General features: G+C 42.7%; 1 protein-coding gene across 2 annotated transcripts in view; it reads right to left on the bottom strand.

Moving 5' to 3' along the window:
- KLF13 (KLF transcription factor 13) overlaps positions 1-25,423 on the bottom strand; it is a 292,039-nt gene that overhangs the window by 232,810 nt on the left and 33,806 nt on the right. The window contains exon 2 of one of the 2 annotated variants that reach the window (XR_010026202.1): positions 19,400-23,644. Coding sequence is in view for 1 of the 2 variants with exons in the window: in XM_063142469.1 (XP_062998539.1) it covers positions 23,352-23,644 (293 nt within the window). In the remaining variant the exon portion in view is untranslated. Of the gene's footprint in view, positions 1-18,960; positions 23,645-25,423 lie in introns of those variants that run through there. The other variant, XM_063142469.1, reaches the window with a different exon arrangement.

The raw sequence follows: 25,423 nt of genomic DNA, 5'->3' as shown, positions 1-25,423 counted from the left end.
AAAAGCTTCCAATTAAAATGATGCATGGCTGCAGCGTTTACCCAGCCATGTTTTGCAGTGGATCTTCCTGGTGTTGATTGGGGCCCTTCAGACTGTGGGGGCCCTGGACATTTGTCCTGTGGTCTGCTAGTAATGATGCCACTGGTTGTAGAAAAAGAGCTGTCCCTCTTCTCTGCTAACAGAGTGCGAAATAGCAATCCTCTCACAAATGCTAGATGCCTTGATCTATCCCAGAGTCTGCATGAAAGAACAGAATGTGCAGTCTTTAAAAAAAAAATAGAAATGCATAGGCCTGTCTTTATAGATGTCATGCAAACCAAATGGCATTATATATATTCATTTGTTTTAAGTAATTTATTATATTTCTGATTAGTCATGAGAAAGGACAAGGAGAGATGCAGGACCCCAAAATCCTGTCTTCTAATGACTGGACATCCTAATAATGCCTAATACCATTTTTAGAATGATTTGCATGCTGTGGTTGTAGATAGGGCTGACCTGAAACGGCCTGGAACACACACACATTTCTCCACTTCTGGGGTAGCAAAAGGGGTTATTTCAGCCAGTGGCAATCAGATCACACTGATCCCCTCTTCTGAATCTCCCTCAAGAGGATTCTTCATGATGATATAGTGTTCTTCCAAAGGACCTTATGAGGAGCAATAGTGGCTGTCTGGTTCAGTGTGGTTGCTGCAAATTGGGCAGTGAAAGATAAAAGGGGTGGTGTAAAAGGTATGTGAACCACTTAGGGTTTTTATTATATTTAGCGGTCTATAAATATTACAAGTGAGTGAGTAAATGATAGGCCAGACTTGCCCTATTTTTTGCTCCCCAAACCCTGGCAAAATTCAGCCATAGGTTCTCCTTGGAGAACATTCAGTTCAGCTTAATGTAGAGTATGCACAATCCTTCCCATGATTACTTTCTAGCCATTGTGATGTGAGAAATAGCTTAGAAGGTATTGTAAGGTATACCTAGTCAACAGTTTTCATGGATCCTATTCTAGCTCTGCAAGGCCCGGTCAGGGAGCACAACGACGTTTTGGCCGGAAAAGCTTAATGAACACCCATTAAAACCATGACCACCGATGGTTTTTACTGGTATTCTGTTTTTAAAAAAACAAAAAAGATTAATGGGGTGTTTTATTCTTTTTATCTTTAATTGTTCACTGCTCCGGAATTGGTTTAGATGAGGAGGGGTAGATAAATATTATAAATAAAATAAATAAGTAAATAAAGACTTCCGCAGCAAAGCACTTTGATATTTTCTTTATGTAATATTTTTGCCCATTCCCCATCCAAACTAGATTGCTTTCTTGCTGCTATGCCTTTTTTTAAAAAAATTGTGAAACACCATTAACGGGGCACTCTAAAAATCAACTTAAGCAAGGAAAATACAAGTCTTGCCCCAAGGAGGTCGCAATCTAAATTTCAAGGGTGAGTAACAAGGGATGAAGGTGAGCAAACGGAGGGAGGTCACACCCTTAACCTTCAAGAGACCACCAAGAGACTCCTCATTTGAGGCCACCAGGTGGCAATGCCGGCCTCAGTACATAAACCTACAGTGTTCACTTTTGGCAGCTGTCCTGTTCCTGTGCTGTTTACCATTATGCTTCTTTTTACATTTTCTGACAAGAAATAACCTTGTGTAACTTCCCCGGCTAATTAGGGCTCTTATTACTCAATCTTTCATTGCAGAGTTACTTTCTCTAAATGTGAAAACCGCTTAATCATGGATCTGGGTGGATTCTGTGTAACAGGATTCAATTTCCGTCATGGTAGTATAGTCTCTATCTACTTTCCTGCTTAATGTGTATACTTCTTTTATAGTACTTTACCACCCTTCCAGAACAGTCTCAGTATAATCCCAAAAAAGATTGTCTTTTCTAATCAGTCCCACTGTTAGTTGCTGCTGATTACATGTTTGTTTAAAATATTATTTCATGATATTTATATCCTATTTTTTACTCAAGTGAGTCCAGAAAGTGGGTTTCCACAAATATAAACATGACAGTAGCATCAGCAAATAACTACTCCATCAGTTAAAAATGATGGGTTGGCTCCTGTCTTCCACAGGATAAAGAGATCTTCCATCTGATTTATGGAGATTACCCCTCCCTCTACACTGCATTCAGCAGAGGCATTTTCAGGTTGCTGGAGTACCTGCCATGGGAAAGAAGGGGTCTAGCACAAATCTGGATTCAATCCAATATTTTATGGGGCTATATACTTGGGGAAGCTGAATATTTAGGGCAAGGCAGCAACCTGGATCATTTGGACCTGGACTGCAGTCAGGTTTTTTTTCCTTGTGTAAATCAAATCAGAGAACTGTTTTATTCTTTACATGACAATTTTTTTTTTAGTAAATGTATACAAAATATTTTACAATTAATAAATACAGCTCCATAACACAGCAAACATGATCATGAAACAGTAGACAATTAAAACCACAGAATAAAACCAGACTCTGGGCTCATCTACACCAAGCAGATATTCCACTATGAAAGTGGCATGAAAGCAGTATATAAAAGGCAGGAGCCGCACTACTGCTTTATAGCGTTATTGAAGTGCACTGACAACTGTTGGGGCCCATTGACACAGACCATAGACCACTTTCATACCACTTTCATAGTGTTGTATCCTGCTTGGTGTAGAGGTGTCATGGGCCCCAACAGTTGTCAGTGCACTTCATTACCACTATAAAGCAGTAGTGTAGAACCTGCAGTGCACTTCAATATCACAGTAAAGCAGTCGTGTGGCTCCTGCCTTTTATATACCGCTTTCATACCGCTTTCATAGTGGAATATCCTGCTTGGTGTAGATAAGCCCACAGTTGTCATTTTAAACAGAAGTATCCACCTAGCTCCAAAAAGTCACGAGTAGGTGCCAGGCAAGCCTTACTGAGGAACGCATACCAGAGAAGGGTGTTACTATTGAGAAGGCCATCTCTCTGGCTGCACCTACCTAACTTCAGAGGGGTGTGTCTAGAGAATTTCGTGCCCAGGCAGATGAACGTAAGTGATAGTGGCCCTCCAAGAATCCAGATCCCAAGCTACATAGTAAACGTGTCATAAATATTGCTTTGCCTATGCTGGTATTAAAATCAGTGTTTCCTGAGGAAAACACATAATATCTAAAGGGGGGACAGGCAGGCAGAAATAGAGCAGTTTCTTCTGTGTTAACAACAATAAGTTGTTTTAAATCATATTGCTGTTTCTATGTTTTTAAAATCTTGTATATATTTTTTTAATGTTCACTGTTTTTAACTTTTGTAAACCGCCCAGAGAGCTTCGGCTCAGTATATAAATGTAATAAATAAATAATTAAATTGTGGAACGCCTGCCTTTTAGAGGTATATCTAGCACCAGGAAAAAAGGAAAGGAAAAGAACCTCTCGTGCAAGCACTTGAGTCATTACTGACTCCTAGAGGGACGCCTGCTTTCGCTGACGTTTTCTTGGCAGATTTTGTAGCGGGGTGGTTTGCCATTGCCTTCCCCAGTCGCAGTTACCTTTCCCCCAGCTAGCTGGGTACTTATTTTACTGACCTCGGAAGGATGGAAGGCTGAGTCGACCTGAGCCGGCTGCCTGAGAACCAGCTTCCGCTGGGATTGAACTCAGGCCATGGGGAGAGTTTTGGCTGCAGTAACTGCCGCTTACCACTCTGCGCCACACGAGGCTAGCACCAAAATCTCAATAATTCCAGGCTACTTCCAAATTAAAGCTGTTTGGGTTTCACAGGCATTTTACATTGGATTGTTTGTCTTACTATATTGGCTGCCTCTTAATGGCTTTGGTGATTATATTTTGTATTTATATGAGTATTTATAGTCATACTTATTGTATACCGCTGTGGCCTCTGTAAGGATGAAGGGAAGTTTATACATTCTTTTTCATATGCCATGGAGGTGCAGCCATTTGTGGCTCCCCAGCATGAGTCCATCACATGTTCTCAAGTGTTTGGGCGCACCAATTTCTCTTTCACACACTCCTTTCTCACTTTATCTTTCCTTGAGAGAAGGGTCTGGATTCCATGCAACAATCGAGTAACAGTTCCATGTTGATCATGGAACGACAAGAAAATATTGCCTGGAAGGAAGGGTCTGTTGTAGCAAGGGGAGAAGAGGGAGTGACAGAACCTCAGAGTTCTGCCTCCTTTTAGAATAATTCATTCATATAATTGAGGAAGAAGAATGTTCTGTTTTCCAAAAGGAACATTTTACATCCTTTTCAAAATCACTATGATTGCTGGGCCGAAAAGGGAAAGTTGTGTTTGAAAAGTTTATAAATAACATGACAAATCACTGTGAAAAAAGCCATGTAATGATGTGTTTTCTGGACGAGGGAAGGAAAATTCCATAGCTTACCAACTTCACTGTGATTAAACTTAGAATGGCCGTGTTTCATTTAAAACAAACGCAGATCGAGTTTTTCCTCTAACAGGAGTCTGGCTAAATAAAAAGACCCAGACAGTTGTGCCAAGCAGAGGATTCCTCCTCCAGACCAGCCAGCTTCCTTTTTGTATTTTCCACATTATGCAAGGAGAGAGAGAGAGAAAAAGAAAGCCAGCACTTAACCCCTTCAAAGAGCAAACAATGAGAATGGTATCCACTTTGGGTGTGCTAGGTCAGACTCAGTAGAACAAGAGATGTCAGCCCTGAGCCAAACCTGGAACATGGGACCTATGTTTAATGTTGTGGTCTGTCTCTCTGTCTGACTGTCTCTCCCTCCTTTCAGTCTCTTGTCTGGCCTTCACCGAAACAAGCAAAAAGAAATGGTGGTGGTTGCATAGACTGTTGAACCTTGGCTGTTGGAGTCAGGCTTCACAGAAGTGTTGGTGAAGTGATGCCAAATTCACCAGTGATGAAGTGATGTTGGTGAAGTATTAAACAGGGTTCTGTGCAGTTCTCTGGCAGGCCTCTCAACACAGGCTTGCAGCAGGGTTTCTCCAAGGCCAAGGGAAGAGAATGAAGAGGGATGCTGGGCTGGGCTTAAAGAGACAGTGCACAATTAATTCACTTGGCTTGAATACATCACTGGAGCGCTGCAGTGAATTACTTTCTCTTAGGGTTTGAGCCACTCTTGGATCTCAACATTTCACTTGAAGGTCAATGCTATACAGTGTGGAGCAAGAAGCTTCTGAGACAAGCATCTTACATTAGGAAAGAAGATATGTGCACACACGGAAAGTCAACTCAAACCCAGGACCTCTACCCAGTTTGATTTAGGGAGGCTGTAGGGGAATTACTTCCTGTTCTAAACATGGTGATTTGTCTGAGGCCTTAGCTAGACCAGCAGGCTGATACCCAGGACTGCCTCTGTGCATCCAGATGATGCACAGGGGATCCCAGGATCAGGGAGGGATCATCCCTCCTTGGCCCCGGGATAAAGCCCTACGCTTTGGGCCCGGTTTTTCCCAATGTCTCGGGCTGAGCCTGAAACCGCGAGCATGTGGCCCGTTTCCGCGGCTTTTCCCAGCTCCGTGCAATTACTCGTGCGGAGCCGGGAGCTGCGCCCATCGGGGCTAGGGTGGGGGGAGCGTGGAAATCAATTTTTTTAAAAACAAACAAACAAACAAACCCTACCTTTAGTTCCTCGAGCGCTTGTGTGCAACTGGCCCTTTAAAAAAAATTTAAATGGCGGGCGCGACGCCTCCCTTCTTGAGGCCGTTGCGCCTTACGTGTAAACGAGGGCGAGATCTCACATTATTCACAACGCGAGGTCTCCCCTCCTCTCCCACGGATTTTCAGTTAGGTCTAGCAAAGGCCTGAGTATATGAGCAAAACCCAGCCTGCAATCCGGTACCCACTTATCCTGTCCTATACCCCTACGATCCTATCCCTACTCATAGGCAGCACTCCTATACCCACTGAACTCAATGAGAAGACATACACTGCTCAAGAGAAAATTGTATGTACATTTGCATGGCCCAAATCTATTCTACCCAAAGACAAAGTTAAGTGACATAAGTCCCATTTCGTTATATGAACTCTAGCCTCCCTCATTCAACCCTGCCTGCCCTGAATGGATATGTGCTTTCACTTGTTCAGTGCTCCCCACTGAATCCTGTGTGTGCACACCCAAACTTGGATATCAAGCCCCAAACAACTTGAACACACTTCTGAAAATTCTACATAATTTTCAGCACAGTATTGGAGATTTTTTGATGCAAAATTTCCCCGTTTTGGTGCAAATAAATACATTTCTTTCTTGATTTTTTTGGTTCAAAATCTAACTGAACTCTGCCTCCTACTGTGCCTCCATGTTCTACGATCTGAGAGAAAGACTGAGGAGCTCCAGCCTCACTTTAGATAGTTGGTAGTAATCTGTAGCTAAAAGCCTAGCTTTTGAAAAGAAATGGAAAACCATGTGGGAAACCGGTATAAAGATAGTACAGACTGATCTTGTTTGTCCTTGTTTGTCCCTTGGGTGGTTGCCCAGCCTTGGGGAAAGTTGAATAAATAGAATGAGAAAAATGTAAGTCAAGTAGCTCTTGTCTATTAGTTTCTTGTTTCTGTTCCACTCGGACTCTCTCGGTATGTAAAAAGCATTTATGTAAAATGCGTATGTAGCAAGGAGAGGGGGGTGTATCAGGGGAAGGGAAGAAGGGGAGGAGTTTCTGGGCTCCGGTTGCTATTGTTCTGTTCTGTTTGGTGTCCATGCAATTTCGTCTCCAGGATCTCACAATAATGACTCATTTGGTGAGCTACCCACAACACCAAAGCCTGGGAAAGCTCATTCATTTGCTTCTTAAAGGCACATGCACACATTTATCAAGAAACAGTGGGACTGGATAGTCTAAGGGGTATATAGCAACTTTCTGACAGAGCCTAACATCACCCAGCTTCTGATACTAGATTCCCTTTCCACCACTAGGGCAAGCAATGAGATTTGGCTTCTAGGGGCACAATCCGGGTCTGTTTGTCCCTTGCACATCTAAACTTGCAACTGCGGCATCTCTGGACTTTTAGCAATACTGGCAAGTTGGGAGCAGGGGCAGTGGTGTATTCAGGTTATGTGCAGATGCATCTCAAGAGTGGTCATAATGCACTTCCCAGGCAGTACGGTATTGAGGTTACTATTACCTTGCTGCCATTTCTGTCAAAAGTAGGTTTTAGTGATAGTGTCGGCTTTGGACAGAATCAATTACCAAACGCTAAAAATATGTGCCTAGATGGGCTGTGATAGGAGGCTGTTCCAGGCGACATCTTGGATGCTGGCTGGTGAGATGTTGGAACTGTTGTTTGAAGAACAGAAGATGTCCTGTTCTTGTCCTGTTGTGGGCAGAGAACAGAAGGTTGTACCTTTAAGGGGGGCAGAACTTAGTGGCAGAACAGTTGTCTTTCATGTAGGAGGTCTCTTCAATCTCCAGTTAAAATGATTTAGCAGCATGTGAAGAGAAGACCTCTTTCCACCTGAGACTTAGAGAGCTACTGCCAGGCAGAATAGAAATTGCTGGGGTGATGGATTCGGACAACTCCATATGTTCTACAATAATAGGAATGGCTGAACTCTTCTGACTTTATGAAACTACAGTATTGTACTGAAGTCTAAGCCAGTGTGGCGTAGTGGCTAGAGTGTTGGACTGGGAGTCGGAAGATCCTGGTTCTAGTCCCCACTTGTCATGAAGCTCACTGGATGACTTTAGGCCAGTCACAAAACAAATATTGTTTTGATAACCCTTATGGAATTTATCAGGGGGGCAATATCCCTAGAATTGTCACCAGGTTTCTTCTGGAGAAAAATGTAAGGAGAATTTGGAGGTTTTTCCTCAGATGAAATGAGAAGTCTCAAGGAAAGCCAGAGGAATTTCAGCTCAGTGGAATTACTTGGAGGGGATTTAGGTTGTCACTAGATTTTGCTTAGAGTGAATTCAGACTCAATCTGGAGCTTCCTCCTCGGGCTAAACATCTGAGGAATAAGAGAAGACAACAGTGTTGATAGTTCAATACTGCAAGCAAAATTTCGGTAGGAGGGGTTCACGCATCCTGACAATGAACAATGAATGCATACTCCAAGGGATAGTAATATAAGTGCACTGGGGGAGAATAGGCTGCATTGGATTGGGCTGGAGATGTGTATGTTTTTGTTGTTGGGATATTCCCAGCACCCATCCTCTCTATGGGTGCTGGGAGGGCAACCAGGATGATCAGGGGTCTGGAAACAAAGCCCTATGAAGAGAAGGAAACAACTGGGCATGTTTAGCCTGGAGAAGAGATGATTGAGGGGAGACATGATAGCACTCTTCAAATACTTGAAAGGTTGTCACACAGAGGAGGGCCAGGATCTCTTCTCAATCCTCCCAGAGTGCAGGACACGGAAAGACGGGCTCAAGTTAAAGGAAGCCAGATTCCAGCTGGACATCAGGAAAAACTTCCTGACTGTTAGAGCAGTACGACAATGGAACCAGTGACCTAGGGAGGTGGTGGGCTCTCCCACCCTAGAGGCCTTCAAGAGGCAGCTGGACAACCCTCTGTCAGGGATGCTTTAGGGTGGATTCCTGCATTGAGCAGGGGTTTTTATTTATTTAATTTATTTATTTATTTATTTATTTATTTATTTATTTATTACATTTTTATACCGCCCAATAGCCGAAGCTCTCTGGGAGGTTCACAAAAATTAAAACCACAGTAAAACACCCAACAGGTTAAAACACAATTACGAAATACAGTATAAAAAGCGCAACCAGGATAAAACCACGCAGCAAAGTTGATATAAGATTAAAATACAGAGTTAAAACAGTAAAATTTAAATTTAAGTTAAAATTAAGTGTTAAAATACGGAGTGAATAAAAAGGTCTTCAGCTGGCGACGAAAGCAGTACAGTGTAGGCGCCAGGCGGACCTCTCTGGGGAGCTCGTTCCACAACCGGGAGTGCCACAGCGGAGAAAGCCCTCCTCCTAGTAGCCACCTGCCTCACTTCCTTTGGCAGGGGCTCACGGAGAAGGGCCCCTGTAGATGATCTTAAGGTCCGGGTAGGTACATATGGGAGGAGGCGTTCCTTCAGATAACCTGGCCCCAAACCGTTTAGGGCTTTAAATGTCAATACCAGCACTTTGAATTGGGCCCGGACCTGGACTGGCAGCCAATGAAGCTGGAAAAGGACTGGCGTGATGTGGTCTCGTCGGCCAGTCCCTGTTAATAACCTTGCTGCCCTGTTTTGCACCAGTTGAAGCTTCCGGACCGTTTTCAAAGGCAGCCCCACGTATAACACATTGCAGTAATCCAAACGAGAGGTTATCAGAGCATGGATAACTGTAGCTAGGCTATCTCTGTCCAGATAAGGGCGTAGTTGGTATATCAACCTAAGCTGATAAAAGGTGCTCTTTGCCACTGAGTTCACCTGTGCCTCAAGTGACAGTTCTGGATCCAAGAGCACCCCCAAACTATGGACCCGATCCTTTAGGGAGAGTGCAACCCCGTCCAGGACAGGGCAAACATCACCTCACCGGACAGATGAACCACCCGCTAACAGTACCTCCATCTTGTCTGGATTGAGTCTCAGTTTGTTAGCCCTCATCCAGTCCATTACCGTGCCCAGGCACTGGTTCAGAAGAGTCACTGCCTCACCTGGGTTTGATGAAAAGGAAAGGTAGAGCTGGGTATCATCCGCATATTGATGACACCTCAGTCCACATCTCCGGATAACCTCCCCCAGCGGCTTCATGTAAATGTTAAACAGCATAGGGGATAAGATAGAGGCCTGCGGCACCCCATGGCTTAGGAGCCACGGCACAGAGCAATAATCCCCCAGCACCACCTTCTGGAATCGGCCATCCAAGTAGGAGCGGAACCACTGCAATGCAGTACCTCCAACTCCCAGCTCAGACAACCTATCCAGAAGGATACCATGGTCGATGGTATCGAAGGCCGCTGAGAGGTCTAGGAGAACCAACAGGGTCGCACTCCCCCTGTCTCTCTCCCGACAGAGGTCATCCCACAGGGCGACCAAGGCAGTTTCCGTTCCAAAACCAGGCTTGAAACCCGATTGAAATGGATCTAGATAATCCGTTTCATTCAAGAGTGCCTGGAGTTGTCCTGCAACCACCCGCTCAAGCACCTTGCCCAGGAAAGAGATATTAGCCACCGGCCTGTAGTTGTTAACATCTTCCGGGTCCAGATTAGGCTTCTTCAGGAGTGATCTAATTGCCGCCTCTTTTAAAGAGGCCGGCACCACTCCCTCTCTCAAGGAGGCATTTACAACCTCCTGGACCCAGCCGGCGATCCCCTCCTTATTTGATGTAATGAGCCACGAGGGGCAAGGGTCAAGCACACAGGTGGTCGACCGGACTTGGCCAAGCACCTTGTCCACATCCTCGGGCCTCAATAACTGAAACTCATCCAATAAAACTGAGCTGGACGGTGCTCTGAACGCCTCTACTAGTGGAGCTGCATTAAGTGTGGTGTCCAATTCATGACGAATCTGAGCGACTTTATCTTCAAAGTGCCGTGCAAACTCGTCACAGCGTGCTACCGAGGGTTCCACCATCTCTCGCCCTGGCCCAGAGTGCAACAGGCCACGAACCACCCGGAAAAGCTCCGCCGGACGACACTGAGAAGACGCAATGCTGGTGGAAAAGAACTGCCTCTTTGCCACCCTCACCGCCACAGAGTAGGCTCGATAGTGAGCTCTAACCCGTGTTCGATCAGACCCAGCACGAGTTTTCCTCCACCTGCGTTCTAGCCGTCTCCCCTCTTGCTTCATTGCCCTCAGCTCAGGTGTATACCAAGGAGCTGACCGGGCTCTGCTCAGAGGGAGAGGGCGCTTGGGCGTGATCGTGTCAACCGCTTGAGTCATCTCTGCATTCCACAGAGCGACCTGGGCTTCGACAGGAGCACCGGCCATATCAGCAGGAAAATCCCCCAGAGCCCTCTGGAATCCATCGGAGTCCATTGGACTCGATGGCCTTATAGGCCCCTTCCAGCTCTACTGTTCTATGATTCTATCACTCCCTCTCTCTCCCTTGCTGCCTAAGGAATATTTGCTTCTGCCAAGTCAGAGCAGAAAAGAAAGAAAAATGCTCATTCAAAGCTCTCCTCCCCTAATCAGGTTGAGTAGGTTAATATTTTATTTCGCATTCTGATGAGGCAGCTATTATGCTTTATAGATGTTTTCACTACAGTTATGTAAAGTAGTTAAGTTCTTATTGATTATTATGTAGTCACCTTTAATGGTGTTGCGTTTCTAGGCCTTCAGGCCCTTTTTATTTACACAAAGGCATCTCTGTGTGTGGGCAGGTGTGCACGCATGTGCACATGCACGCTTAGCTGATTAGCTTTAGATTGGTTCCACTCAAGCTCCTGACAAGAGCCTGTTTTTCCTCCCCTCCCGCAGAACAACTGCACCAACATTCAGACCCCTCTCCCATAATAACATAAGAACATCAGAAGAGCCCTTCTGGATCAGACCAAGGGTCGATCTAGTCCAGCACTCTGTTGACGCAGTGGCCAAACATCTGCTTGTGGGAAACCCACAAGCAGGACCGGCGCGCCGGAGCACCCTCCCCTCATGCTCCCAAGCCACTGCTGAGACCTTCAGCTGTTGGGAGGTATTGAAATATAATGAAGAAGTAAATAAGCACGCTGCATCAACTGGAGGTTGCATATAGCCATCAGGATTAATAGCCATTGATAGGGCATTCCTCCATGAATTTGTCTAACCCCCTTTTAAAGTCACCCACCTAAATTGATGTTTTTTACTGTAGCAAATCCCCAGATTATGTAACCTTTCCTCATAAGGGAGTTGCTCCTGCGACTTGATCATTTTTGTTGCCTGTTTCTGCACTTTTCCTAATATACCTTTTAGGTACAGTGAACAGAACACAGTATTCCAAGTGTAGCTGCAGTAAAGGTTAAGGAGTAAGATTAAGGAACTTGTAAATAAGTCCCTAATGTCATTGGAAATTGCAAGGAGAATACAGAAAGTCACAGTACTCAGCAGAATTAGGTGCACGGGTATTCTCCCCTACCCCAAACATCCCCTGTCATTGTTCTTTAATTCTTCATTAATCCATTACTCCCATTCCTTATATGCATGATGTGCATGTAGCCACTTGATAATCTCGTCTTGGCCAACGCAACTGACTGTTTTGATAGGCATTCTACCAAACACCTGCACCAGTTCTCCTGACCACTGGATAGGATGCTACAGAAAGTTTCCTGTGGGCATCTGTGCCATCTTAGAATATCACCTTGCCAATTGATAAGGAGAATTTTTACCACACAAGTGTGGTCATGTGGTAAAATAGTCATCTATATCCAACTTCTATAAAAACAGAGTGGAAGCATTAAACATATAAAGTGTATTTTTAAACCTGTATAATTATGTTGAAAGCATAGCCTTAAAAGGTTAACTGGCTTAAATGGAAACCACCTTCAATGGAATTTGCTCTCCATTGAGTACAGAACCAGAAATCATGGGCTTTTACTGGGAAAGTAAAATTAAGAAAGACATCTTATTGTAGGAAAGAGTGCTCCGGGGAGCTTGAGGATTTTTTAAGGGAAAAAATGGTCCAAGGATTTTTATGTAATTGCTGTCTAGGGGGAAAGAGTGTTTGACTCACGAAATCCAGTGGACCTCTTTCTATTCTATGGCTACTTCATTTCCCAGTACTGAGTGTAATCTCCATGCTGTGGAAAGTGTGTACCCCATAATAGGTGAAGGATTGTGCAAGTTTGTTTTGGGTTTTACTTGCATCAATTGCGTGCTTTGGGAAGAAAATTTGCACAAGTCCCTTTACACATTATGGTGTATTACTCTTCTCAATGGCCTATTTTGGTAGATTGCATTGCCTCAGGCCACTCTAAATGGGACCTGTCAGACTGAGTTTCTGGGATACTGGTAACTGATGACATGGGGATAAGATTGATTTTATGGGGTCTCTTCTACAATCATTGGCGCTCTCCAGGAAATTTTGGGGAACTGTAGTTCTGTGAGGAGGGAGGTATAATAATGTATAACAAATAATTCTCAATATCCCCACCAAACTGCAATTCCTGGAATTTTTCAAAGGAAACCAGGTTGTTTAACCTGGTATAAAGCTGATATAATTTTATAGTGTAGATTAGATGACAGGTGGTGTTCAGTATAGTTAAGTGTTCATCAAAGTCAAAATTCACTGGATGGATTCTTTTTATGGTAAGTTGGGGAGCAAAGCCAATATTGTCACATAGAGTGTAGTGATTTTTTTCTCCATTGTGTTTCAGTCTCTGTTCTTCTATGCCATCACTCTTTCCTGTGCTGTTGTGTTGTTGTAGCTTTAATTAGTCTCCAGTGAACAGTAGGTGGACACGCTCTGGGGTTGTTTCCTTGAAAACCAGAGGTTAAGCAACGGCTCAGTTGTCAGTCGCACATTCATTATCTTCAGCATAGATGGATGCAGGCCAAGTCCCTACAGAGTTAATGATAACGTGTTGAGTCAAGGGCAAGGCAGGAACTACCTGCCAACAGTATATGCATTCAAATGTGTGGGCGTTTGGGTGTGGAAGCTGCTAACATTATTGTATCTGGGCAGTGACAGTTGCCCAGATACATTTCTCAGGAATTGAAGTTCTAGAAGTGTGGTTTTGTGTTTCTTTCATTGTAACTAATAACATGACCCTAAGCATGTTGACCCTGAGATAGGTCCCACTGAGTTCTAGAGGTTTAGTTTCTAGTAGGTATGCTTAGGATTGCAGCCTACATGTTCAAATATTGTAAATAAGTTAAATATGTCACATTCTGTGGCTTTGAGAGCAATCCACCTGGAAATTATCTTGTACAAGTCACACTGAAATGAATAATAATAGTAGTAATAATAATAATAATTTTATTTATTTCTTACCCGCCTCTCCCTCTAGATCGAGGCAGGGAACAACATCAAATACAAAAATACTATGAAATACATAAAAGTGATTAAAAACATATAAAACTAATACATTATTAAAATAACAGCCAGACATCTTAAAATTCGACTGGGTCAGCCTGCCGGGAGCGATCAGTCTTTATAGCTTTTTTAAAATTTAGAAAGACTGTCAAGGCCCAGCCATGCTCTTGTGCAGCCACCATTGCTTTCAATAGAGCTTGTGCAGGAGAAATTCCAGGTGGATTGTGAAGAGGGAATGACTATTAAACCAGGTCTGTGATACAGATATACTCTGAATGCTATGTAGGAGCAAATTGATAAATGTCTCTTAATCATCAACTTTATTTAGAAATGCAAACATCACTAATCATGCATACAAGTTGACATTTGACATTTGTTAGTTGTCTTCTTTTCTGTTTGTTGCGTAGGAAACTTGTCACAATATATAAATCTATGCAGTACAAAAACATTTTTTAAAAAACAACACCACCAAAAGATTACAGCAGAGCAAGTAGAGATCGACACATGGCTGTACAACTGCAATACTTCATTGTAGTGATTCATTAAAAAAAAATCCCAAAAAGTGACCCATGAAAGCATTGAGGTGCTGCTGAGAAGGGGGGAAATGATGACGAGTTCTCATCTTTCATCCCAAAGTGAAGATATGTATGTAAACATGTAAAATATCCACATACTTCCATTCATGTACTTACACACAGAGAATATATATCTATATCACTCTATATATTTCTGCACAAGTAACTATACACAGTATACCAGTTATAGCTTCAACCGAGATGTGACTTCAAATTTTTTACAAGTTGCATTTGCCTTGCAGAAACACCTCTCTGTGCCCTGTTGCCTCCATAACATTGCTGCCAACCTTCAACCTGAGATGTTTAGCTTTCTCTAGAGAAGGTTTCTGGAGGAGGAAGAAAAAGAAAAAGGTGTTCTCTGCCCCCGCCCCCCAAACACCACGTGGGTCTCTTGTTCCAGGCTGGAGGCGGGGGAGTCCTGAATAGAAACACTTCTAGGAGGAGCTGTTGATACTGCAACATTTTGCGGGCCCCCACTTAAAATCTAAATGTTGTCAGTGATGACTGGCTGTAGGAATGGGTGAATCTGTCAAACTTGACTTGCTCAGATTCTCATTCTTCCAATGCTAAATGTGATCCATCCTGACTTCCATTCTGCATTGGACTGCAATTTTATTTTAGTCTGCATAAAAAAGTATGTATTTTTATTTGAATTTATTTAAATATACACTCTTTGTATGCATCCCCCCCAAAAAAATGTATGCATTTTTGGGTGCACATTTTCAACCATACACATATTTCATATTTTTCATTGAATATAGCATTTTTGTCTACATAGTTTCAAATATAATTTTTTGTGCCCATATTTTTAAATGTATGCAATTTTTTTAGACTTTTTTTTTAAAAAAATTGCAGACTGTATTACCAACTTCGGAAATGTATGGATTTTGACAGTAAACTGCATTCTGGTTCATATTTAGGTTTGCGACGTGCAAATTTGTTAAGTTCGCATTGAAATACAAACCACACAAATTTCTCACCCATCCATACCAGAGGGTGGGGTGGAAAAGGGTAACAAATACTGAGAAGGCAATTTGAAAGACAAGCCTATTAAGGGAATGAGAGCAAAATGTTTATCCCTAGATGAATAACTTGTCAGACCAATAACCACGTCCTACTTCCTCATCGCATGGACATATCTATGCTAGTGCCACACATTCCTGGGGGTGCTGGTGCTGATGTGTTTTCACCCTGTGTGCTGGTGTGTGTGTGGTGCTGATGGTGATATACCCCTTGTAATGTGGAAGTAGAGTGTGTTTATTGATTGTTCTACATATGATGATGATGATGATGATGATGATGATGATGATGATGATAAGGAGGAAGAGGGGGAGGGTGACAGGTTATTATGAGTTGGCATTTCCTTTTGTTGAGTGAAATATATAGACCAGCCCTAAGTAACAGAGGATTGTTTCAAATCCTTTACTTCACCAAGGTTAAATGGGCTCATCACTAGTTGAATACCCAGAAATGAATACCCAGACTTGTTCTGAAGTTCCCAACCCACCCATTCTCTCAAGTGAGGGAGAAATAAGGATATGTTTCCATATATATTGGACTTGGATACAATGGGGGACAAATAAACACGGCTTATTCCTTTTCCTCCACCCTGCCTGGACTATATTACCATCCCTAATGTGCAGGAGGCTATTATACTGTACTCTGGCGGGCATCCTGGTGCATTCAACCGGCACAGGACACCAAGAGCTCATCTGCACAACCCGTTAAAGTAGAGAGCCATGCACGAGAGGACAATTTTTTGTTTCATTCAATTCAAAAGGGGCTGTTGATACCATCAGCCAGATCAAGTGGTAACTCTTTTTCCTGACAGTACCGCTTGTGCAGTGGTTGCAAATTTTTAATGCTCTCCCATTAAAAATAAACCACAGCCCAGCACATAAAAAAGTAAAATTTCTGAGAAGGCTAAGCTGAACATTCCTGCTTGACATGTCAGTAACATTCAAACAGGAAAACTACCTTCACACACACCCTATTTGCACCCCAAAGTGGTACAGTCCAGGAAGAACTTTATTACCTGGTTCTGCTAATAGTACATACTGGCCTTCAGTGGTAACCTGCATAAAAATCCCAGTAGATCGCTTCCATTTTTAAAATTTTCATTTCAAGTTCTACATGGGAGTAAGGCAATCAGTGTGCAGGTGTTGCCTGTTCAAACTAGCAAAATAAATGATTGCAAGAAGGCAAGCTTCATAGTTATATACAGAATTTGTTTTCCTTACACTTCAATACATAAAGCTTGTTTCCAGAAGAATGCATAACTCACATGGATTTAACTTCTAGAACTCTTACCACTGTTGCTTGGATGAAGCTAAGGGGTGAGCTAGAATTGCCTAAGTGGATGAGGGCCTCATGTGCCCATGCCCTGCAACCTAATTCTACACTTGAGACTTAGGTTATATTTACAAAGAATTCAAATTGTTAAGAGAGTTTAAAGTCCCCAGTGGAAGGCTGCAGGGCTGGAACTTACTGTGAGATTTATGCCGTAAAGGAGGCCATCTATTACAGTAAATGAGTGTAAAATGCAGAGATCCTGTTGAACATCTATAAGTGTTCAGTTATCAGTATATATTTTGCCACACATCAATCCCAGGATATAATTGTAAACAACTATCGATTAAGAATGGCAAGGGAAGAAGCAAGGAAAAACTAGATGGGAAAAGTGGGGCCATCCATTAGCCAGAGCCCTCCTGTCTAGAATTTCTCTAGTTAGACTGTCAAGAGCCCAGGTATTTAGTTAAACTGGGATACAAACCAACACATTAAACAATAAAGTTTCGACAGAGTTGTCTGATGGTAGGGTCAGACAAATAAGACCTGAGGGAGAAGAGTTTGGCATTGTGAGGAGTGGGGGATGAATTAAGTTGTTTTTATGAGAGGAAAGGTTTTAGAATAGCAATAATTCATCTGAATGCTCCAGAATATTTTTGATGCACATGTAGATCATGGCCCATCACATCCTTCCTCAAGCCACATTTCATGTGTGTTCCAGGATCTAATGACCCAGGAACTCATTATGCATCATAGATCTATCACAGCATTCAAACAAATGGTCATGATGTCCCAATAATCTCCCCATGAATATGTCAACACAACGTCAAGTAGACATCAGAATACCATGCTCAGTATGTTTTTGTTGTATTCTTGATGGCACAACCAATAACTGGCCTACACAGTCATGCAGGTGGCAAAACTGTTTTCAGCCAGTACCACTTCAGACTGCAGGTGCTTGGCTGTCTGAGTGCTCCCCCATGGAGAAACTACTCTTCCCAGCTCATCGAAAGCTAGGCCAGGCTTTCTCCCTGCCATCTGGTATTCTATATCCCAGGGATGTATTTTTGGAGAGCATTCAGTCATGCAAGTTTTGACCTGCAGCCAAAAGTTGCTCAGTGCAAGAACCATTTTACTCCCTGTTATGTAGGTACTGTGGCGTCAGGACCTGGCAACGTTGTGCAGCCGACAGGGCTCCAGAATCTAGGCAAAGCCCAGACCCAATGTGTGCCATGGAGCCCCCTCAGTTTTTTCTTTCTTTTTTTCTTTTTGGCCTGGTACTCCAAGCAACATAATGTAGCTCTGGGCATGCAGGAAATTTTAAGGGGGCTCAAACTTAGCATCTCAGCATACAAGTAAGACCACCAGAGCTCACTGACAGAGGAGGGGCTTTATCAGAGGACTTTGCCCAGGGACCCCTCAAACCCAGGGCTGGCTTTGACTGTCTCTGCCATTTGTGGAGACTGCCTCTAATACGGGTCGTCTTTGGATCACTGGTGCAGGATAGCAGCTCGGCCAGATTACTGTTCCTACGACACAGCATAGGCAGTAATGAAGCTCAGCTATTTTAGACCCTGGATTTAATGGTCTTATGGGGCAGGGTCTTTAGATGGCCATCTTTATTACTTCCATTGTGAAGCACACGACTAACATTTCTCTTCTCTCCCCACCCCACCAAGTGCTTTTACATTCCTGATCTGCTCAAGAGGAGAACCAGTTTGCCAAACCCCATAAAAAGAAACACTCTATGAATGTGTAGTGTCACATTTTAAACTTGTTTAAATCATGGTACTATCATGACTACAGAAATAAAAAGGATTTTGCTTCTGCTGCCCTGATGCGAAACACATTAATGTGGGAATCAGCAGTATTTCCACATAAGGATAATATATATATTTTAAAGTAAAGGATAATAAAAATGAACATCCGTACATGTTATGTACATGCCTGGTTGGCTGCCCCTGACTATAAAATGTCCTTTAAAAATAAGAAGAAAGGATACTGCATCAAGCAGCATCAGCTCTGGTGGACCCCGGCATGTCCACGCTGGACCAGATGCTGATGCCAGCCTGGTTTGCTGTGACCTCCATCACCTGTTGCTCTCTGGATATTGATTGAGGGGAACTGGGCTGCAGTGTCCTGGACTTTGGCCTCAGGGTCCAGCCCCAACTGCACCACTGAGCAGAGGTGATCCTCAATAACTACCATTACTTGGATTCAAATGAATACTGTGGTGGTTAACCCACCAGGGAATTGGGATGTAGTGATTATTCTTGGAACTGTTCTGAGCATCGCCTTGTGTTTTTAAAGCCGTCCATGGTGGGTCCACTACCTTCTAATTTTTGACTGAATCTTTCTGTTCCAAGCACATGCATGCCTGGAACCATTGCAAAATTTCTGTGGAGAAGTCTCCACGTTGTTTATTGGGCTGGATTGCAACACTGCAGAACACCTTAAAGCTGTGTCTGTACCTGCTGCTGTAAGGGTGGCATTGTAAAATGAAAGAATATACATGTTTAAGGGGGGAGGACCATGAAGGATGGAACAACCTGACAATGACACTCTCCTGATTGAATGCAGTAATGGACTCATCCCACAGGTCGACAGCTCATCTGCACATACCACCCACAGTGTGGGGCAGAACAAGCGGTTATGTCCACTGGCCATGTGCTCACTTCACAACAGAGTTTGCAGATGTGCTCAAGAACAGACATAGCCAAAGAAGCATGAAGCTGAAAACCCCTGGAGATTAATGCTTTATAATTTTTTGCACAGGAGGTCTTGACAACTTTTCAGATAACTGCTACATAGAATCAAATAGTTTAAGATAAAAAAGAAGAAAAAACACAAGAGGAAAATGCATCTGCTCATAACTTGCTCCATTTAAAAAACTAAAACAGAATTTGTGTCAAATTGGGTGCAGTTTACCATAATAAAGAGTTCCCAGAAAGGCTAAAATGAGGTTTTTGTGTCCTCTCTGTCATTAGACAGGAGTCTGTTATTAGCAAACCCTGAGTGTTTTGATTACGTTTACTATGATATATGAAGTTGCAAAGAACGGAAATTGGTTGGTTGGTTGGTTGGTTGGTTGGTTTAAAATCCTAGAGGCACATCAGAAGCATTGTTCATGCTTCCTCCAAATCCTAAATTAGCAATATCCCAAATAAATAAATATATACTGCTTTCCCTTTTGTTTTATATCTAGGGCCACAATCCTGACATATATGTACTTTTATGTTACATTGAGATTAATGAGACCATAAGCAGGTTTATGGGAGTGGCAGTGAGACAGGATCCAACGGTAGAGCACATGCTTTGCATGCACAAGGGTGCCAGATTCAATCCCTGGCCTCTCAGGAAGTGAGGGTGGAAAGGAACTTGGAGAGCCATGGCCTGTCAGAATAGACAGTATTGGGCTAGAGGGACCCACGGGGTCTCCCAGTATAAGGCAACATCATTTAAGTGATCCAACAGGGTTGGGATACCCCATGGGCAATTATTTTGAACTTGCACCATCATTAACTCTTTGGCATCACTCTTGGATCACGCATGGCGTCTCTCTTGAACCAAATACAGCTTCATTATGCACCCCTAAAATATAACTGTGGTTGCTTGTGCACTTGGGCTAGCCCTTGTTTGGAGAGAAGCTTCTAAGCATAGTACCATTCATTATTGCAATTTCAAACTGCGCAGGTAAGGGAAGAGAAATATGGTTCCCTTGGAAATATAATAATGTCCTCTTCAGTAACTTCATAACAGAAGGTAATGTGGCTAGATTAGATTTTACTGCCCTTTTATATCCCACTTATTATGTAAATACCAGTTCTTATCTAATTGATCCCCAATGTTACCTGTGTTCCGAGCAAGAATTTATTGTAATGGGCAATTAATATTCCTTTTTAGTTTTTCTGGATTCTTCTCAATACTACAACTGATTCCTACTTCCATCCTTACCTACCAGAATGATTTGGAACCTGAATTTCTATTATCTGAGTTGCCTCACATGGCCAATCTCATTGAATGCTGTCTGGGATATGATTGCCTTACCTCTAGAAACAAAATGCAGTGCTTTCCCCAACCCTCTCAAGGTGTAGAAAATGAACGAGATGTTGCCCACCCATAATGGTAGCCAAATTGGTGTGTTGTCCCTGCATATGGTTATGAATCCACACCGAGAAGCTTTGCCTAGCCCAAAGGTGAGCTTTGAAACCAATGCCCATGAAATACTGGAATATCTAGAGTTTGACCTGTGTTTGTATAATAGGTGGCAGCACAGTGGGAAGTGTGCCTGATACACAGAGCAATCTTTGCATGTACCTAGAAACTACTTTTTAAATTGATAACATATTATTTTCCTCTGACAATTAATATACAGTACATTTTTGTTTTGTTTTTAAACAATCTGGCAAAACGGAATTATTGCAAAGCAGGAAGATCTTGGTTAAGACACTTTTGGAATGTAGAGAGGATTACACCTATTGTAAACAGCAGTTTGGGTTTTGGAGTTTGTTTTACTATGCTACAGTCGACTGCATTTATATTTACAGTATTGTAAAAAAAAAGAAAAGAAAGAAAGGGAACATGATCACAGAAAAAAGCACCTGAATGTTGAATATACAGCATCGGAACCTGCCAAGCCAACAATAAGGTCTTTTTAAAAAGTTCCCAACATTCTTGTTGGCTTTTTTTTCCAATTTGGAAAGCATAGACCAAATTCTGGTTAAAGCACCTCTGTATTTATTGGGCCTGATCCAGCTGTAAGTGCATAACAACTGTGGCCCTGGATGTAGATGCACATCAAAAGATGCTTTCAGCCAGTTAAGTGAAGCCAAAGTTTCATCAAAATGCACCTCTACACCAGTAATGCACATGGAAGTCTACTTATGCACACAGATCTCTCTTGCTGAGTTGAGTAGTTTGTTTTTGAAATGGTCAGAAATCCTTTTTTTTTTTAAGGTAGCCACTATAGGATGTGACCAGAGTGGCCAGTCACACTGTGGATGAAGACGATCCTCTTGTGGATCAAAACCTAGAGATGTGAGGTGAGATCTGTAGGAGGATGAGCATTGTGGTAGTCAAGAAAATGGGAAGCGTGTCTGAGGAACCCTTGACTCGCTGATTGTGGAGGAGGATCTATATCTATCTATATCTATCTATGTGTGTGTGTTCAGTCAGACTGTACACAATGCTAGGGCTATAGGAGAAATCGGAAGTAATGTTGAGCTAAAACACCATGTTTGTAACACTTTCTAGATGCAAGTTTTGTTTTGTTTTGTTTTCCAAGTAAGAGAGCTTGTTTCTACCTCTTGGTTTCATCTTATTACTTACTGACCATAGAGCTACAATGCAGGACTGTTTGGAAGAGTTCTGGGACCTGGATTCTTTATAGCAACAACAAGTACCTTGATAAAGTTTTGATGAATTTAGATACACAGTTTCCCCAGGTGTAGGAAAAGAAATGTTCAAGTTGATACAGACTGCGTGCCTATTTTTGTTAGTCATGTAATAGACGACTAACAGTGCAGAGGCTCAGGGACATGGGGGCGTGAAACTCCAGGAGGTTCTCCTAGGCACACTTCATTGATTTCCATGAGTCTTCCACAGGAAACCTCCCTGCAGGACTCCAAGTTGTAATGCCTCAAAAGCAGGATTTGTATTTAAATAAATTGTTTCCCAGTGTAAATACATTTACCTATATTTAGAAAATGTGATTAAGGCATCTAGTTCATTGTTGTTACTTTTTGAAAACAATCAAAAACAAATCCCGCCATACCCCAAAAACGAATTTTTAAAAAGTATTGAACTTCATAGACAAACTTTTTGCAACAGGAAGCTGGTGGTGATACAATCATCTCAGTGTGAAGCGACATGAAGAATGAGGAGAAAAATAAGAGCAACTGAACGAAACAGTAGAGGGGCATGCCATATGCGGTCCTGTTTCCCCAAGTGTATTTATACCAGCTGTGAAACCAAACCATTGGAGCACAAAATCCAGCACTGGTTTCCTCCTCAGTGTGTGAAAGAACTCAACGCCGCTGTTTTGAGTGCAAATGTGTTTTCCAAGCGAGGCTGCAGGCGGGTGTGTCTTCCTTGTACTTACTGTGTTACATAAATATATATCCCTGAGAAAGATGGGAGGAGGCGGTGGTGGGGAAATCAACCCGGTTGAATTAGCTGTAGAGGCATTCCTGGTTTGCAATCTCTTTCTACAAAATTCGCTTTGTCACCTGAGCAAATGTCTTTTTAAGTGTGTGTGTGTGTGTGTGTGTTTGCGTGTTTAAAAACTACTAACAGGAGCATCTTCTTAAGGCTTCGAAGAAAAAAACAACAGAAACTCCTGACCAGGAATCATTTGCTGGCAAGGACACAGACGGGAGGCCCTTCGGTGTAGGAGATTAGTTCTGCTGTGCCAAATATTTTCTGCCCTGGGGTTGCAGTGAGAGAAGACGACATATTTTGTTTTTGTTGGTTTAAAACAAAAGGAAGCAAAAGTATCTGTTTAAAAACACTAAGCAAAGTGTGCAATGCAAATAAAACTCCAAAGAGAGAGAGAGAGAGAGAGAGAGAGAGAGAGAGAGAGAGATAAAAACTGCAAGAGCAAAGTGCTGGCATCCAGTGCAGGCAGGTCTAAGGGGAGCTTGCGGGACTGATGGTTGGGCTGGAAGCATCTGAACGGCTGTAGTCACTCACGGATCCTGTCCGGGAGCTGCTCCCGCTCCTCCTCTTGAGCATACTTGGGTGGAAGTTGGCGTGCCGGCGGGCGTGCTTCGTCAGGTGGTCGCTGCGCATGAAGCGCTTCTCACAGAGAGGACAGCCAAACTTTTTCTCCCCAGTATGAGTGCGGAAATGCCGGGCCAACTCGTCAGAACGGGCAAACTTCTTGTTGCATTCTTCCCAACGGCATTCAAAAGGCCTCTCACCTGTGTTGAGAGAGAGAGAGAATGACGTTTGTTCTGTTATTTTTCATTAAAGTGTTTTTATCCTGCCTCTCAAGTCAAAGATGCGACGTGAATATACCCGGTCACTACGTTCAACATCTAAGGTCCTCCTCCGGGTGCCTACGCCAAGAGAGGCTTGGAGTGTGGCAATGAGGGACAGGCCCTTTTTGGTGGTGGCCCCCAGACTGTGGAATGATCTCCCTGACGAGGCTCACCTGGCGCCATCGCTACTATCTTTCCGGCGCCAGGTTAAGACTTTCCTCTTTGCCCAGGCATATGGCAGCACATCTTAATCACCCACATGTTTAGTTTTTTTAATGCTTTATGTGTGTATGTTCTGTGTTTTAAAATTTAAAATTTTGTATACTTGTTTTTATCTCAATTTTAGAATTTCTGTAAACCGCCCAGAGAGCTCTGGCTATGGGGGCGGTATATAAGTGTAATAAATAATAAATAGGGGCAACTCACAATTTTTAAAAAACAATAAACATTTTATAAAAAAATTAAATTAAAAACATCTTCTAACTATAACAAATGAAGATACGTATCTGTCTGTGTGTCCTAGTAACATAGCACCAAGACCATGAAATCTAAACACATGAAACTTGCCATACATACTAAGGGTACCCAAGGGGTGTGAACTTCAGGGCTAATTTGTTGATCAAAGGCATTAATTTTAATTAATTTTAATGTGCCTATGTGGTTGAAGCCTGCAATAACATCATCAGTCACTGAGAGCAGACTTCTCTAACCAGCGCATAGCTCTGCAGTCATCATTTTCTGAAGGGAAAAAAATGGGGGTGAGGATGTTGATAGAACTATGTCAGGTCCTAAAAAAGAAAATTTGGGAGCCAGAGTAGTCCACCCCACCCACCCTGTTTAGTCTGGACTGTTGTTGCTGGAAACAACAATACCTCCAATAGAGGTGAGTTCCACAGGTGAATAAGGTGTTGATTTTTAAAATACAAACATAATTTGCATGAAAACCACAAACCTGTTTTGTGTTACTTTGCCCAGATGATATTTAGATCATATATTATCTGATGGGTCATAAAACGACTCCTCCTCCGCTGCCAAGCCATTCATCCCTTCATTGCTTTCCCTCACCTTCCATTGTTAACCAAATTGCCTGTTTCTGTAGAGCTTCTCATTGCATAGGAGAAGAAATAATAAATGCAATGCATGCATTGGATTTGTGACTAGTTCCATGGGTTTTGACAGGGAGATGAATGAGGAGGCGTGATGAAATTGTCAGCCCCTTTTGCCTCTTATCAAGCTCCTCTTAATATAACAAGCACTCTACACTTTTAATCAAATCAAACCACAGAACCTGGAGGTACAGTGCCAAGCCTTAATAATACTTAATGTATGAGGGAAGAACATTGGTCAAGTTGCTAGTGATTTCTCCTACTGGTAAAAGGAATAGATAAATAGCCAGTCTATTAATGAGACCAGTTTGGCTACTCCTATGTAGCCAGTCAGCTCCCACTTCCTCCTCCCATCCATCAAGGAAATGTGAAATGTTGCATTCCGTAAGGAAGGATGCTAGAATTGACTATTTCTTCCAAGGTGGCAAAAGCTCTTACCACAACTCCTAGAACCAAGTACCCCCACACACAACTTCCCCCTGTGGGTTAAGAGCTATTGCTAGAACTTCCTGCAATATCATAATCAGTTCCAACGTGTGACCCTCTCTAGGCATGTTGTTAGAGCATTTTCAGGGTTAGTTTTGGCACTGGCCCATCAGTAGAGTAAATCAAA

The sequence above is a fragment of the Elgaria multicarinata genome, chromosome 16 (genome assembly GCF_023053635.1).
Source record: "Elgaria multicarinata webbii isolate HBS135686 ecotype San Diego chromosome 16, rElgMul1.1.pri, whole genome shotgun sequence".
Taxonomy (NCBI): Eukaryota; Metazoa; Chordata; class Lepidosauria; order Squamata; family Anguidae; genus Elgaria; species Elgaria multicarinata.
The sequence above is the reverse complement of the archived record's forward strand: the minus strand, read 5'-3'. Positions and strand labels throughout refer to the sequence as shown.